Source organism: Salmo salar, chromosome 22 (assembly GCF_965601325.2).
Source record: "Salmo salar chromosome 22, fSalSal1, whole genome shotgun sequence".
In the NCBI taxonomy this organism is placed as follows: domain Eukaryota; kingdom Metazoa; phylum Chordata; class Actinopteri; order Salmoniformes; family Salmonidae; genus Salmo; species Salmo salar.
The window spans coordinates 62,895,884-62,910,164 of NC_138312.1; the positions used below are offsets into that span (position 1 = coordinate 62,895,884).

General features: G+C 42.3%; 1 protein-coding gene across 7 annotated transcripts in view; it reads left to right on the forward strand.

The window, feature by feature from the left end:
• Positions 1 to 4,274: 4,274 nt before the first annotated feature.
• dyrk3 (dual specificity tyrosine phosphorylation regulated kinase 3) overlaps positions 4,275 to 14,281 on the forward strand; it is a 42,284-nt gene continuing 32,277 nt past the window's right edge. For all 7 annotated transcript variants that reach the window (XR_014382232.1, XR_014382235.1, XR_014382233.1 and 4 more), the window contains exons 1-2: positions 4,275 to 5,302; positions 12,712 to 12,821. Coding sequence is in view for 1 of the 7 variants with exons in the window: in XM_074112242.2 (XP_073968343.2) it covers positions 5,260 to 5,302; positions 12,712 to 12,821 (153 nt within the window). In the remaining 6 variants the exon portion in view is untranslated. The remainder of the gene's footprint in view (positions 5,303 to 12,711; positions 12,822 to 14,281) is intronic.

Consider the following 14,281-nt stretch of genomic DNA (forward strand, 5'->3'; position numbering starts at 1 on the left):
GTCTTTGCTGATTTCTTTTTATTTTCCCATGATGTCAAGCAAAGAGGCACTGAGTTTGAAGGTAAGCCTTGAAATACATCCACAGGTACACCTCCAATTGACTCAAATTATGTCAATTAGCCTATAAGAAGCTTCTAAAGCCATGACATAATTCCAGGAAATTTTCCAAGCTGTTTGAAGACACAGTCAACTTAGTGTATGTAAACTTCTGACCCACTGGAATTGTGATACAGTGAGTTATAAGTGAAATAATCTGTCTGTAAACAATTGTTGGAAAAATTACTTAGTAGATTTCCTAACCGACTTGCCAAAGCTATAGTTTGTTAACAAGAAATTTGTGGAGTGGTTGAAAAACGAGTTTTAATGACTTCAACCTAAGTGCATGTAAACTTTCGACTTCAACTGTAACCCTACCACTGTAACTGATAACTAGACAGATGTACCACTGAAATGTGTCATTCGCATTTAACTCAACGCCTCTGAAATACAGTCAGGAAAAGGTATTTGTGCTATGTTAATAGCTATGTTTTATACATACATTAATAAAGGATAAATACATTAGTGTAGCATTCAAAATATATAATGTATCTTTATAAAACAACTTATTACACCTGAACAGGATTTACCAGCGTCACGTTCTGACCAGTATGAGGGTTATTTTGTTAGTGTAGGCTGGTCAGGACGTGGCAGAGGGTATTTGGTTTATGTGGTTCGTGGTGTGTGTATTATGTAGAGGGTAGTTGATTTATGTATTCCGGGGTTTTTTTGGTCACTGCTCTATGTTAGTCTATTTCTATGTTCTTTCTAGTTAGTCTGTTTCTATGTTTAGTTAATTGGGGTGTGGACTCTCAATTGAAGGCAGGTGTTGTCTAGTTGCCTTTGATTGAGAGTCCTATATATTAGGGTGTGTTTGTATTTGTGGGAGGTTGTCACTTGAATTGCTGTCGTTTGCCTTCAAGTCTGTATTCGTCGTCCATCGTTTTGTTTGTATAAGTGTTTTCATTAAAGTTAATTATGAGCACTCAACCCGCTGCGCCTTGGTCCATTCCTGACGACCGTCGTTACAACCAGCACTATCTCTGGATGAAAGACAGATGGAAAACCTCAAAGTATGAATAAAAATGGAGTGGGTGATTACACAGGCCTTCTGGGAGATCTGGTGAAGAACGAGATGATGGACAAATAAAAAAAGGAGTGAATATGGTGTGGAGGATCGCACAGAACTTTTGGAAGAGCTTGAGGAGGAAATGGAACAGGATGAGAGTCAGGATGAATTAAACATGGTGGCAGGTGGGACAGGATGAGAGTGAGGATGAATTAAACATGGTGGCAGGTGGGACAGGATGAGAGTGAGGATGAATTAAACATGGTGGCAGGTGGGACAGGATGAGAGTGAGGATGAATTAAACATGGTGGCAGGTGGGACAGGATGAGAGTGAGGATGAATTAAACATGGTGGCAGGTGGGACAGGATGAGAGTGAGGATGAATTAAACATGGTGTCAGATGGGACAGGACGAGAGTCAGGATGAATTAAACATGGTGGCAGGTGGGACAGGACGAGAGTCAGGATGAATTAAACATGGTGGCAGGTGGGACAGGACGAGAGTCAGGATGAATTAAACATGGTGGGACAGGACGAGAGTCAGGATGAATTAAATACATTTAACATGTAATTTTTTTATTACTTTTTACCCAAATGTTTTCCTTTTTGTATCCTTATTATCCACTTGTACAGTAGATGACGGAATATAATTCTTGCGAAAGCCATTATACCAAAGAAGAAGAAGAAGAGTAAGGAACTATTGAACATTCAGGGACGTGAGGGTAAGAGTCGAATCCCGTTGAAGGCACACTATTTTGAAAATGTTATTTTTTTTTTATGTGAAAGCACCAGTGCGAATTTTAGCATGTGAATCTTGATGGGGTAAAAAAAAAGAAAAAAAGTGGGATGCATGCCAGCAAAGCCACAACAACACAACGCTAAACATTAATTGCACTTTAACGGTGACAAACGGCGCCCACAAACCGCCTACATAATGCAGTCCCAACAGCTTACCGCTGATACACCTGGTTATCAGCAGAGCCTTGTCTGGCAGCAAAACAGTTCATTCAGCCTCATTTACTACCTTTTAAAAAAACATAGCCGATATGGCTGACTTGCTTAAACAAATGTGGTTTCTAATGACAATTGAGATGTACGAGCTATTGCATAAGGGGACGACAAGCGGATTAGAGGCAATCCGTAATTTTGATTAAGATATTAATGAGCGAGCTAGGACTGACGTAGTCAATAACTATTTGATCAGCACTTTTGAAATGTACAGTGACAGAATTCAGAACATGGGTCGTTCTTAGTGTTCTCCCTTTACACCAAGTCACAACTGTAGGATAAATAAAGGGGGCATATAAACAGACAATGAAAGCTCTTACAATATTCAATGATTACATTTCTCTAAAACAGGTTATAGGCTACATGTGCACCACAAAGTCAGAACAGTAGGCAAAATGAAGAGGGGTAAATAGAATTATTAGGGTGAGGCACATGGGCTACTAACGTCTTACTACACAACATACACTTAGTATTACTTTCTTAGCTACAGTATACACATCTCCCTGGCATATTACATCATTTATGCAGCAGCAGACATATTTTTGGACTCATTTGAACAGGAAGGTGGTGCGGCAGTCCTTCGTGGGCAAATTTTATCATAAAAGTCTGGCATTCTCTGGATTTATGGAATTTCAAAATAACTGGAAACCCAGAAAAAGTCTAATCATGATGACGTCATTCATCTTTAGGTCGTAGCTCTAGAAAGAGGCCGGATTTACAATTCCTAGTTGGATAACCATTCAAAACGTATTTTCCCAGTCGGAGCTCGTTTATTCCCGGCTTCACAGTTGTCTTGAACTCACTGAAGTCAAGTTTTCGCAGTTCCGAGTTAACAGTTGTTTTGGGAGCAGAACAAATCATGCTTCAATGACAGCATGGCCAATGTTTAATGTTTGTCATTTTAAACTTGAAAAAGAGCCCCTTAATCCCAGATTTGGGACCACACAGCCACTCCACTGAATAGCAGGCTAATGATTGCTTTGCAATGCTTGCATTTAGACACTGTCACTGACTCCTTCCAAACCACTCATTGTTGAATTTGTGATTTCCAACTTGTTGTGTAATGTTTGTCTAATGGCCCGATGAGCACCGATATGTTTTATCTGTCATTTCTCTTCATTATTTCTCTTCATATGACAAGGATTGAAAAGGATTAGCCAGTAGGTTGTCGACTTCATTCATGATGATGTCTGCTAGCTAAGGTTTTGAAAGTATGATGTTGACATGATCAGTCCAATCAAAGCTACTGTACACATTTTGGGGCTCAAATCGCCTGTCCTGAATGACGGGTCGCCACTGGAAAGCACACATTCTGCATTGTTGTTCAAATAATTCGTATTTTAAGATTAGTCAATTTGAAGGCAAAAAGGGCAGCACGATATAAGATTCGAGCCTGGTATTCCAACTAATTATGGTCTAATAAAACAACAGTTTACCGCTGCGCCACAGAGTTTTGCTGAAAATGACGGGGGAAAACATGAATCTTACAAGCACTTATTGCTGACCAGCAGATGTCACTAACGTGCATTGTGAACCTCTAATGAAGCTGCGAGTAAATTGAACCGTATTCCGACACAATTTGTTGAAAGCTCGGAAGCCTTCAGAAAGCCTCGGTTTTCCCCAACACTAAGTACACGGATCGTTATCTATCTTCTTGTTTCATGTAGCTAGTAACTCGGATGGCCACGATATATATCCATGTAGACACCACTGGATAGGAACAACAATGAAACCCTGGTGGAAACACCCTGTTACTTTGAGCCAAGATGGCGCCGCTTTAACCCCCGATAGGAACAACAATGGAACCCTGGTGGAAACACCCTGTTACTTTGAGCCAAGATGGCGCCGCTTTAACCCCCCCCCCATAGGAACAACAATGAAACCCTGGTGGAAACACCCTCTTACTTTGAGCCAAGATGGCGCCGCTTATACCCCCATAGAAACAACAATGGAACCCTGGTGGAAACACCCTGTTACTTTGAGCCAAGATGGCGCCGCTTTAACCCCCCCCCCAATAGGAACCCTGGTGGAAACACCCTGTTACTTTGAGCCAAGATGGCGGCGCTTTAACCCCCGCCCCCGATAGGTACAACAATGGAACCCTGGTGGAAACACCCTGTGACTTTGAGCCAAGATGGCGGCGCTTTAACCCCCGCCTCACTCTAGCCCCTACCACCTGTTTAACGACTCTACTCGAAACACGGCGAAGACGCCCTTAGCAACAAACCAGACAATCACACTCAACAACAAAAAATATAGGAGCTCCTGCTGTTGACAAGACTGGTTAAAACATAAGTCGTTTTTAAAACGGCGCTAACGCACTGAGGACATATAATATCACCCGAAAGAGATCTCCGAATTCAGCGAGAACGGAGGGCTTTTGCCCAGAGTTGAGGTAACGTTAGCTAGCTACTATGTTAGCTAGCTAGCTAACCGACGATAACCCGTCTCAAGAGAAAACAGCTTCCCAAGCATTCCGGAAGAAGGACGAATCCTGGTCCGATCGAAGCAAGAAACTCACTAGTTACATTGCTAACTAATCAGTCAACGCAAATAAACTCGAGATTTTTTTCCTTTGGGAATGGTTCTCTGTGTGGATATAGTAATCAACCGACAGAGAAAGACGAGGGCCACACGGGTCAGACAGCTAAGCTGTCATTTTGGGACTCCAACTATTTTGGACAGCGGGAGTAATTTAACGTTTGCTCAGTCGGACGTGTGTTTTTGTGGCTGTGCTAACGTTAGCTGACGGAAACGAGAAACGACCCCCATCGCTGGAACTTTTTCCAGACTGCAGGGCTAGCGAGTTGGCAAAGCCATGGTTTTTAGGACGAGAGCAAGGTCCGATTGTGTAGGTAGAGAGTCCTAGCTAGAATATTAAAGTTGAGCAAGTGAGCAAAGCTATATTAAAACCAACTTATGTAGCTATATTTCATCCAACGAAGTTGGCTAGCAGGGGATATTTTTGGATCACTTGAACTAGCTACACGAGCACGAATTGCAAGTGATACAAGCTGCCCTCTTAAGTATTTTATTATAACTAGCCAAGTGTTGGCAAATTTTTTATTTTTATTTTTTATACGGTTGTTTTTACAAAAGATTTTTAACTTCCACCTCGGATGCTGGCTTCAACGTTAAACTGCAATCATGATGGTATTACAAAGAAAAGCAGAAGACCCCATAACAGCAGGTAATTAACTGATTATAATTGGCTTCTTACTGTGTTCTAATGTACTTACTGTAACGTTACATTAATGTACTCAAAGCTAATTATATTTGTCATATGTACCGAATACAACTGGTGTTGACTTTACCGTGAAATGCTTTACTTACGAGCCATTCACAACGATGCAGAGTTTACAAATAATACAATAAGTTAGTAACACAAAGAATATAATGAAATACAGAAGAATGGGGCTATATACAGGGAGTACCAGATCAATGTGCAGAGGTAGGAGGTATTTCAGATTGATATGTACATGAATGCAAGGTAAAGTGACTAGGCGTCAGGATAGATGTGATTCTAGTATCAGTTATTGCACACAGTGGCATTTCACCGGCCATCATTTGTTAGCTGGCCATTTTGTTGAACACAAATGTAACATTTGTCCCTGAATTATTTTGTTCCCATGGTTCAAGACAGTTGATCATCTCAAAATAGCTTGGGAGTCAAGGACTGTTGCTTATTTTTGGTCACGTAGTGTATTTTCAAGAATGTGGTCACCTGCTCATCGAACAGCCCCAGACCATTATTCCTCCTCCACCAAACCTCACAGTTGGCACTATGCATTGGGGCAGGTAGCTTTCTACCGGCATCCGCCAAACCCGGATTCGTCCGTCTGACTGCCAGATGGTGAAGCTTGATTCATCACTCCAGAGAACGCGTTTCCACTGCTCCAGAGTCCAATGGCGGCGAGTTTTACACCGCTCCAGCCGACACTTGGCATTGCGCATGGTGATCTTAGGCTTGTGTGTGGCTGCTCGGCCATGGAAACCCATTTCATGAAGCTCCTGATAAAGTTATTGTGCTCATGTTGCTTCCAGAGGCAGTTTGGAACTCGGTAGTAAGTGTTGCAACCGAGGGTAAAATATTTTTCAGCACTCGGCGAAGCGGAAAGTAAAAAATAAATAAGAAACAAGGTTTTGAGTGTCTGTCCTAAATCTAGGAGATATAAATACAACTGAGGAAAGTATTCAGACCTCTTGACTTTTTCCACATTTTGTTAGGTTTCAGCCTTATTCTAAAATTGATTAAATTGCCCTCCCGCCCCCCCCCCCCAATCTACACATAATACCCCATAATTACAAATCAAAAACAGGTTTTTAGACATTTTTGCCAATGTATTAAATCAACTGAAATAGCACATATACATAAGTTCAGACCCTTTACTCAGTACTTTGTTGAAGCATCTTTGGCAGCGATTACAGCCTCGAGTCTTCTAGAGTGACGCTACAAGCTCGGCACACCTGTATTTGGGGAGTTTCTCCTGTTCTTCTCTGCAGATCCTCTCAAGTTCTGTCAAGTTGGATGGGGGTGTGTCACTGCACAGCTATTTTCTGGTCTCTCCAGAGATGTTCGATTGGTTTCAAGTCCGGGCTGTGGCTGGGCCCACCAAGGACATTCAGAGACTTGTCCTGGAGCCACTTCTGTGTTGTCTTGGCTGTGTACTTAGGGTCGTTGTCCTGTTGGAAGGTGAACCTTCGCCCCAGTCTGAGGTCCTGAGTGCTCTGGAGCAGGTTTTCATCAAGGATCTCTCTGTACTTTGCGCTGTTCATCTTTCCCTCGATCCTGACTAGTCTCCCAGTCCCTGCCGCTGAAAAACATCCCCACAGCATGATGCTACCACCGCCATGCTTCACTGTAGGGATGCTTGGCATTCAGGCCAAAGAGTTCAATCTTGGTTTCATCAGACCAGAGAATCTTGTTTCTCGTGGTCTGAGAGTCTTCAGGTGCCTTTTGGCAAACTCCAAGCGGGCTGTCATGTGCCTTTTACTGAGGAGTGGCTTCCATCTGGCCACTCTACCATAAAGGCCTGATCGGTGGAGTTCTGCGAGAGGGCCTTCGGGGTCCCCATCTCCACAGAGGAACTCTGGAGCTCTGTCGAGAGACCATTGGGTTCTTGGTCACCTCCCTGACCAAGGCCCTTCTCTCCCGATTGCTCAGTTTAGCCGGGCAGTCAGCTCTAGGAAGAGTCTTGGTGGTTCCAAACTTCTTCCATTTCAGAATGATGGAGGCCCCTGTGTTCTTGGGGACCTTCAATGCTGCAGACATTTTTTTGGTATCCTTCCCCATATCTGTGGCTCGACACAATCCTGTCTCGGAGCTCTACAGACAATTCCTTCGACCTCATGGCTTGAGGTGTGTGTCTTTCCAAATTATGTCCAATCAATTGAATTGACCACAGGTGGAGTCCAATCAAGTTGCAGAAACATCTCAAGGATGATCAATGGAAACAGGATGCACCTGAGCTCAATTTCGAGTCTCATAGCAAAGGGTCTGAATACTTATGTAAATAAGGTATTTCTGTTTTTAATCTTTGCAAACATTTCTAAAAACCTGTTTTCGCTTTGTCATTATGGGGTATTGTGGATAGGCTGATATCCTAAAATGTATATATATATATTTTTTTTAAGGCTGTAACATAACAAGATGTGGGAAAAAATCAAGGGGTCTGAATACTTTCTGAATACACTATATATTAGTATTTTTCTATTTATTTAAATTTTTCCCAGTTTCCCCTTTTCCCATTTTGTATCACAACGTGTAATGGATATATACTGTAGTTCAGTTGGAGGCGGTAATGCAACATAATTACATGCCAACTGCCGTTAAACTCCACCGAAGAGGAATTGCATTACAATTCTACGTCAGGCAGAAAATTAGTGTTTTGGATCAGGTACGTTTCCTCTCATGACCTCTACAAGACAGAATGCTGAGTAAAATGATACTTCACTGGTTGTCTGTGCGGTTGGTTCTTTTGCAGGTAGGAATGTGAGACTATATATATATATATATCCACAGGAAAGTATAATTGTATTAACTTTTCAAAGCGCTGGTAGTGTGTTCAGATTTGTCACCTGAAGCATGTACACAAGATGAAAATACATGCATGTTTGCAGAGCTCATGCACGTGTTTACATGGTTCTCCACATGCTTCTGGTGGTAGAAATATGAACTATATGATATGAATTTGAACTCAAACACCAGACCGGCTGCACGAAACAACCGATACATACAAAAATAAAAAAATAATTGAACATTCTGGCTTTATAGCTTGTGAGTGGAAGTTTTTCCAAGCAAATTGTATGGCATTAATCTTTAGACTGTGAACCAGAGGTAATCGTAGTCTGATTTGTCAGGCAGACCAGGACCCTACGGTGACAAATAAATGAAGGCACACAATAAAAAAAACAAATGTTTTGAGGTATTAAAGCCGCAATACGCAGTTGGGTGATTTTCATTTTTCTCTAGGGACACTGGTGCTACCAAATGTAAAATTATAAGTTGCACAGCAATATATTTAGGAGCGTATGCCCTCAAAATGGGAGCACTGTGGAGCCCTGTAGACTGTGATGTCATAATAGCGTTGGATCAGTTCCACTCAGTGGAGGTAAACAAGTTTGTTTTCTGACTGTTGCAACTTTGTGTCTATTGATCAGACAAACACTAGACTCCTGCATGGCTGTAAGTACTCGACTCCAGAGCCAGTCAACACTGGAACAAGTGCTGAACTCTGTATTTAGCTAACTAGGCAAGTCAATATAGTCTTGTGAAATAAATAGATATCTCCTCAGTAGCTCTGTATGGACAGACAGTTGAGTCAGCTATAGTCTAGCCAGCAGTCTGTGTCTACGTTGTTGCACCATTGTTAATAGTCTGGTTTATGACACGTGATCTGAAACATTTCTGGGTTCTGGGGTTGTTCCCTTCGCTCTACTCTCTGTGGTGTTTGTCCCTCCTGGACCACCACCTTCCGCATACAGACACAGGCGGTGTGTTTGCTAAATAGCTACGTTTTTCCATAACAACAGTGCCATTCACATGAAATTGACGCCAACCCTTTTGGTTTGAGTTATGTTATGGGGGAGGGTTCAGTAGTAATGTTTGGGGCCAGAGTGAATGTGAATATGGGGGTAAAGTGCTGAATCCACAGTCTTAACTCCCCTTTCATTCAGGCCGTGTGTATTGTACCCCCACAACACAGCCCGTCTGTTTGACACTGCAACACAGCTCTAACTAACCCCACATCTCTCTATGGGTTAATCCCTAGCTAACATGGCTCTCTTAGGGCTAACTCTAACTAAACTGATAGCAATACACTGCTGTCCGTTTCAACTAACGCCAACTTAGCGACACAGTTATCTATGGGCTAACGCTAGCTAGCTACACATCTTTCTATGGGGCTAACGCTAACTTAGCTACACAGTTATCTATGGGGCTAAAGCTAACTTAGCTACACAGTTATCTATGGGGCTAACTTAGTGACACAGGTATCTATGGGGCTAACGCTAACTTAGCTACACAGTTATCTATGGGGCTAACGCTAACTTAGCTACACAGTTATCTATGGGGCTAACTTAGTGACACAGGTATCTATGGGGCTAACGCTAACTTAGCTACACAGGTATCTATGGGGCTAACGCTAACTTAGCTACACAGTTATCTATGGGGCTAACGCTAACTTAGCTACACAGTTATCTATGGGGCTAACTAAACTGTTAAAACCAGTCTGTTTTATTTTTCATGGTTTGGGATTTTATATCTTTTTACTCTCGATATTACAATTATTCCTAGAGAAACAACGGAAATGAATGTTCTGAGTCCATGTCGAGGCTTAAATCACATCAGGAGACCATTTTCTTTACTTAATAAAGGAGAGAAACTAACATTTAGTTTTGAGTGTAATTCCCTGTACGGAGGAGAGGAATGTGTCGGTCTAGCGATGTTTCTACTGATGTTTAGACATACTGCTGCAGAAAATATCATGGCAAGAGTTTGCAAAATAATCGCCACCCAATTAAAACAAATACTCATGCTATATACTTCTGTCAGGTAAGCCTACTTTGCAGTTAACTTTTAATTGAGAAGGTTTTCGGGGGAAATTATTAGCATCGCTAACTGGCTACTACATACGGAGTAAAAGACAAACGTCTGTAACAGACAGACGGCCAATATTGCTGGAAATGAACTGGCAGATATCGTTACGTTTTGACTTTTTAAGACAATAGTGGCTAACCAGGGTTGGGATAATGTCGATGTGGTTTTGATTGGATAATAGCCGGGATCTTTTGAGGACGGCTTGTGATGTAAAAATGCATGTACTTTCATGTACTTTTTATAGGTGGGCTGCGGACTACTGGTAGTTGGAGACCCCTGGTCTATGGGTTAATTAATGCTAGCAGGCGAATTCCACGGATACCTATTAGCTAATGCTAACTAGCCCCATAGCTCTCTATGGTCTAATGCTAGCACCACAGCTCCCTATTGGCAAATGCTAACTAACCCCACACAGCTCTCTATGGGTTAACGCTATTACTAGCATGAACCGGTCAACCCCATTCACAGCCCCAGACTGGCTTAGCCAGGTGCTTAAGGTTGCCAGAGAGCCACTGTTGCTCAAAGTGGTAGGCCTATTATTGGCCTATTAATGGGGCTAGCAGATGCTACTGTGACGGCAGCATCTTTCCGCTTGTCTGTCTGTCTCCACCGTTTTTTTGTTTGTTTTGTTCTGTGCATCCACGTTGAAGCGATGGAACACAGACACACACAGGTGTGATCAGAAATAGAATCATTAATACGGAAGGGATCTGATAACCGGAAAGGGTCTGGTTATGATATGCCACAGTATGCGTGACTATGTGTGTCACCTTAGACCTGCACACAGAGGGGGAACTACAGGCCTGAAATTATGTTATTAGAAGTTGCTCCACGGAAATCGAATGAACATAATGCAGAAATCCCCATCTGTTTAAACTACAGAAATTTTTGTTGTTGTTGCATGGGCTGTGTCTCAATCCATTTCATCCGCCAGTATGACCCTTCCCCCATCTGTGGTGAAAGATGGCAGAGTTAGAGCGATGTTTGTCAGACTGAGACATCCTGAAAATCGGTCTTCTCACGAAAACGTATGTAGTCTCCGACTGGTTTGGCCTACAAACTACCACTCTGTAGAAAGATGAGACTCTCAGGAACACGATGGTGTTCTTAGTTTTGCTCTATGACCCCCCCCCCCCCCCCCCACCATCATCACAGGACTCGTCTGAAGTTGGTACAGCCTCTTCTGACAACTTCTGTCTGTAGCGTCCAAACAGTTTGTTCTACACACTAATATGACCCCTCTGTGGAACGGTGAGACTCCCACGGACACGTACATGTCGGTTGTTTTGCTCTAGGTACCAGTTAAGAAGTACCCGATCTGCCAGGGCACCAAGGGCTTCTGCCAGGGCACCAAGGGCTTCTGCCAGGGCACCAAGGGCTTCTGCCAGGGCACCAAGGGCTTCTGCCAGGGCACCAAGGGCTTCTGCCAGGGCTGCAAGGGCTTCTGCCAGGGCACCAAAGGCTTCTGCCAGGGCACCAAGGCCTTCTGCCAGGGCTGCAAGGCCATTAACTAAAATTGCTAAGTAAATTGATTTGAAAACTGAAAAATTGTAGGAATTCTGTGAAGAAAAACAAAAGTGTATGTAAATGTACATAAGTAATTAGCCTTTATGTTGATGTGTAGGTGATAGCCGATGCCTATTGGCTACATACAGCCTGTCATGTCCAGACCGATGCTGATATAAGGGAGGAGACTGAAAATGAGCCAAACTTTCTTGAGACTGATTCCATTGGTTACTACGTGATTCCATATGTGTTATTTTATAGTTTTGATATCGTCACTATTATTCTACAATGTAGTAAAAATAAAGAAATCAGTAGGTGTGCCCAAACTTTTGACTGGTACTGTATATTCTATACATGTGGTTAGCATGTTCAATTAATACATTATACTTTCTAATAATGTCATTAATACATTATACTTTCTAATAATGTCATTAATACATTATACTATCTAATAATGTCATTAATACATTATACTATCTAATAATGTCATTAATACATTATACTTTCTAATAATTTAATTTATGTTTTTTTTATTTTCATTTAGATGCCAAAAAGTTTTATGTTAACAAATGAAGTTGATGTAATATAGACTGAAATACTTTACTTTAAAAGCATTGTAAATGAGCTAGACCCATGTTGGCATATCAACACATTTAAAAAAAAACAAAAAAAAAAAACAAACATGTGTTTTCATTTTGGGATGGTTCAAGTTAAGTTTGGGACAGTTGAAATTGCGGTACCGGGACGGCGAGGATAAAATGTGACCCGAACCCTACCTTGTGGAACGCTTTCGACACCTTGTGGAGTCCATGCCCCAACGATTTGAGGCTGTTCTGAGGGCAAAAGGTGTACTCAGTCTATGTTAGGTTACTGTTTCGATATGAGAGCTCCTGTTAGACCAATTTATTTATTACAAATGTGTCTGATTTATATTGTTAATGTCAATAAAGTTGATCCAGAGCGTGACCTCTGACCTGTGTTGTTGTGTCCACCAGCGCGTCATGGCGACGGCCTCTATAACTCCTACATGAGAACTGACCACCTACTGAAGGAAGAAGCAGACGCACACAGTCCCGCTGGCCTGCCCCCGATACCCAAACACACTGTGAGTACACACACACACACACACACACACACACACACACACACACACACACACACACACACACACACACACACACACACACACACACACACACACACACTGCCCCGCTGGCCTGCCCCCGATACCCAAACACACTGTGAGTACACACACACACACACACACACACACACACACACACACACACACACACACACACACACACACACACACACTGCCCCGCTGGCCTGCCCCCGATACCCAAACACACTGTGAGCACACACACACACAAACACACACACACACACACACACACACACACACACACACACACACACACACACACCGCCCCGCAGGCCTGCCCCCAATACCCAAAAACACTACACACACACACACACACACACACACACACACACACACACACACACCGCCCCGCAGGCCTGCCCCCAATACCCCAAAACACTACACACACACACACACACACACACACACACACACACACACACACACACTAGGGTTGGGCAGTATACTGTATACCCGGATATTTGGAAATGGCCATGGGATGGTTTTTCAATACCGTTGAAATGTACTAATTTAATACGTTTTTCTATTTGTCGCTACTCTTTAGAGTAAATACCTGCAGTCTACGTTACGTGTGCCATATGTTAGGATATAAAGCAGATTTGCGTTCATTGAAACTATTTTTTTTCATGATGAAGTTTACCGGTAGTCCCCAGTCACATGTTGTTTTGTTTGCAAGCACGTGATGACGAGAGACCAGAGCCATGTTGTCCAGCAGGCGCCAGGTGATCTAGTTACAGTAGGGGAAATCACTACGAGATATTTACCAGCTAGACATCTTACAACTATTAAGGTAACTGTTTAAAACGTGCTAATGGCTCTGCAGTTTGATGGCTAGTTATCTAGCTAAGGGGTTAGCTTCCTGCAAAAGCAAGCTTCTATTGGTAACAGCAGAGATCAAGAGCCTAAAATTCTCATTTCAGTTTGTGTGACATAACAAGCAAGTGTTGTGTAGAGAATCAATGTATAATCTAAACAGCTGCTAAATATATTTTCCATAACCATAAATATTGTATTTTCAGCAGGTTTAAAGCTGGTGTACAAAACCGAATGTAAAAGACGCTGAAATTAAACTTAAGAATGGGAAGCATAGAAATAGAGCACGTAGAACAGATCTACCGCTTGTTTGTCTTGCTTTCAATGAGAATGACAGATATATATAACTCACATTTCTATGGGAATTTGGTCAGATCACCCAAATGGTTACATATTGCACTTAATGTACCAAAAAAAGTTATATTAATTATGTTTCCGTCATCGTTTCCTATGACTGTAAAGACCGAAAAGAGATTCTGGACATCAGAACAGGGAACCTCCCATTTGGAAGTAGAATTCTACTTCAACGAATCGGGATGCGCAGGTCGTACTGCTCACCTCGGACCAGGCCCTAATCCCAGAGACAC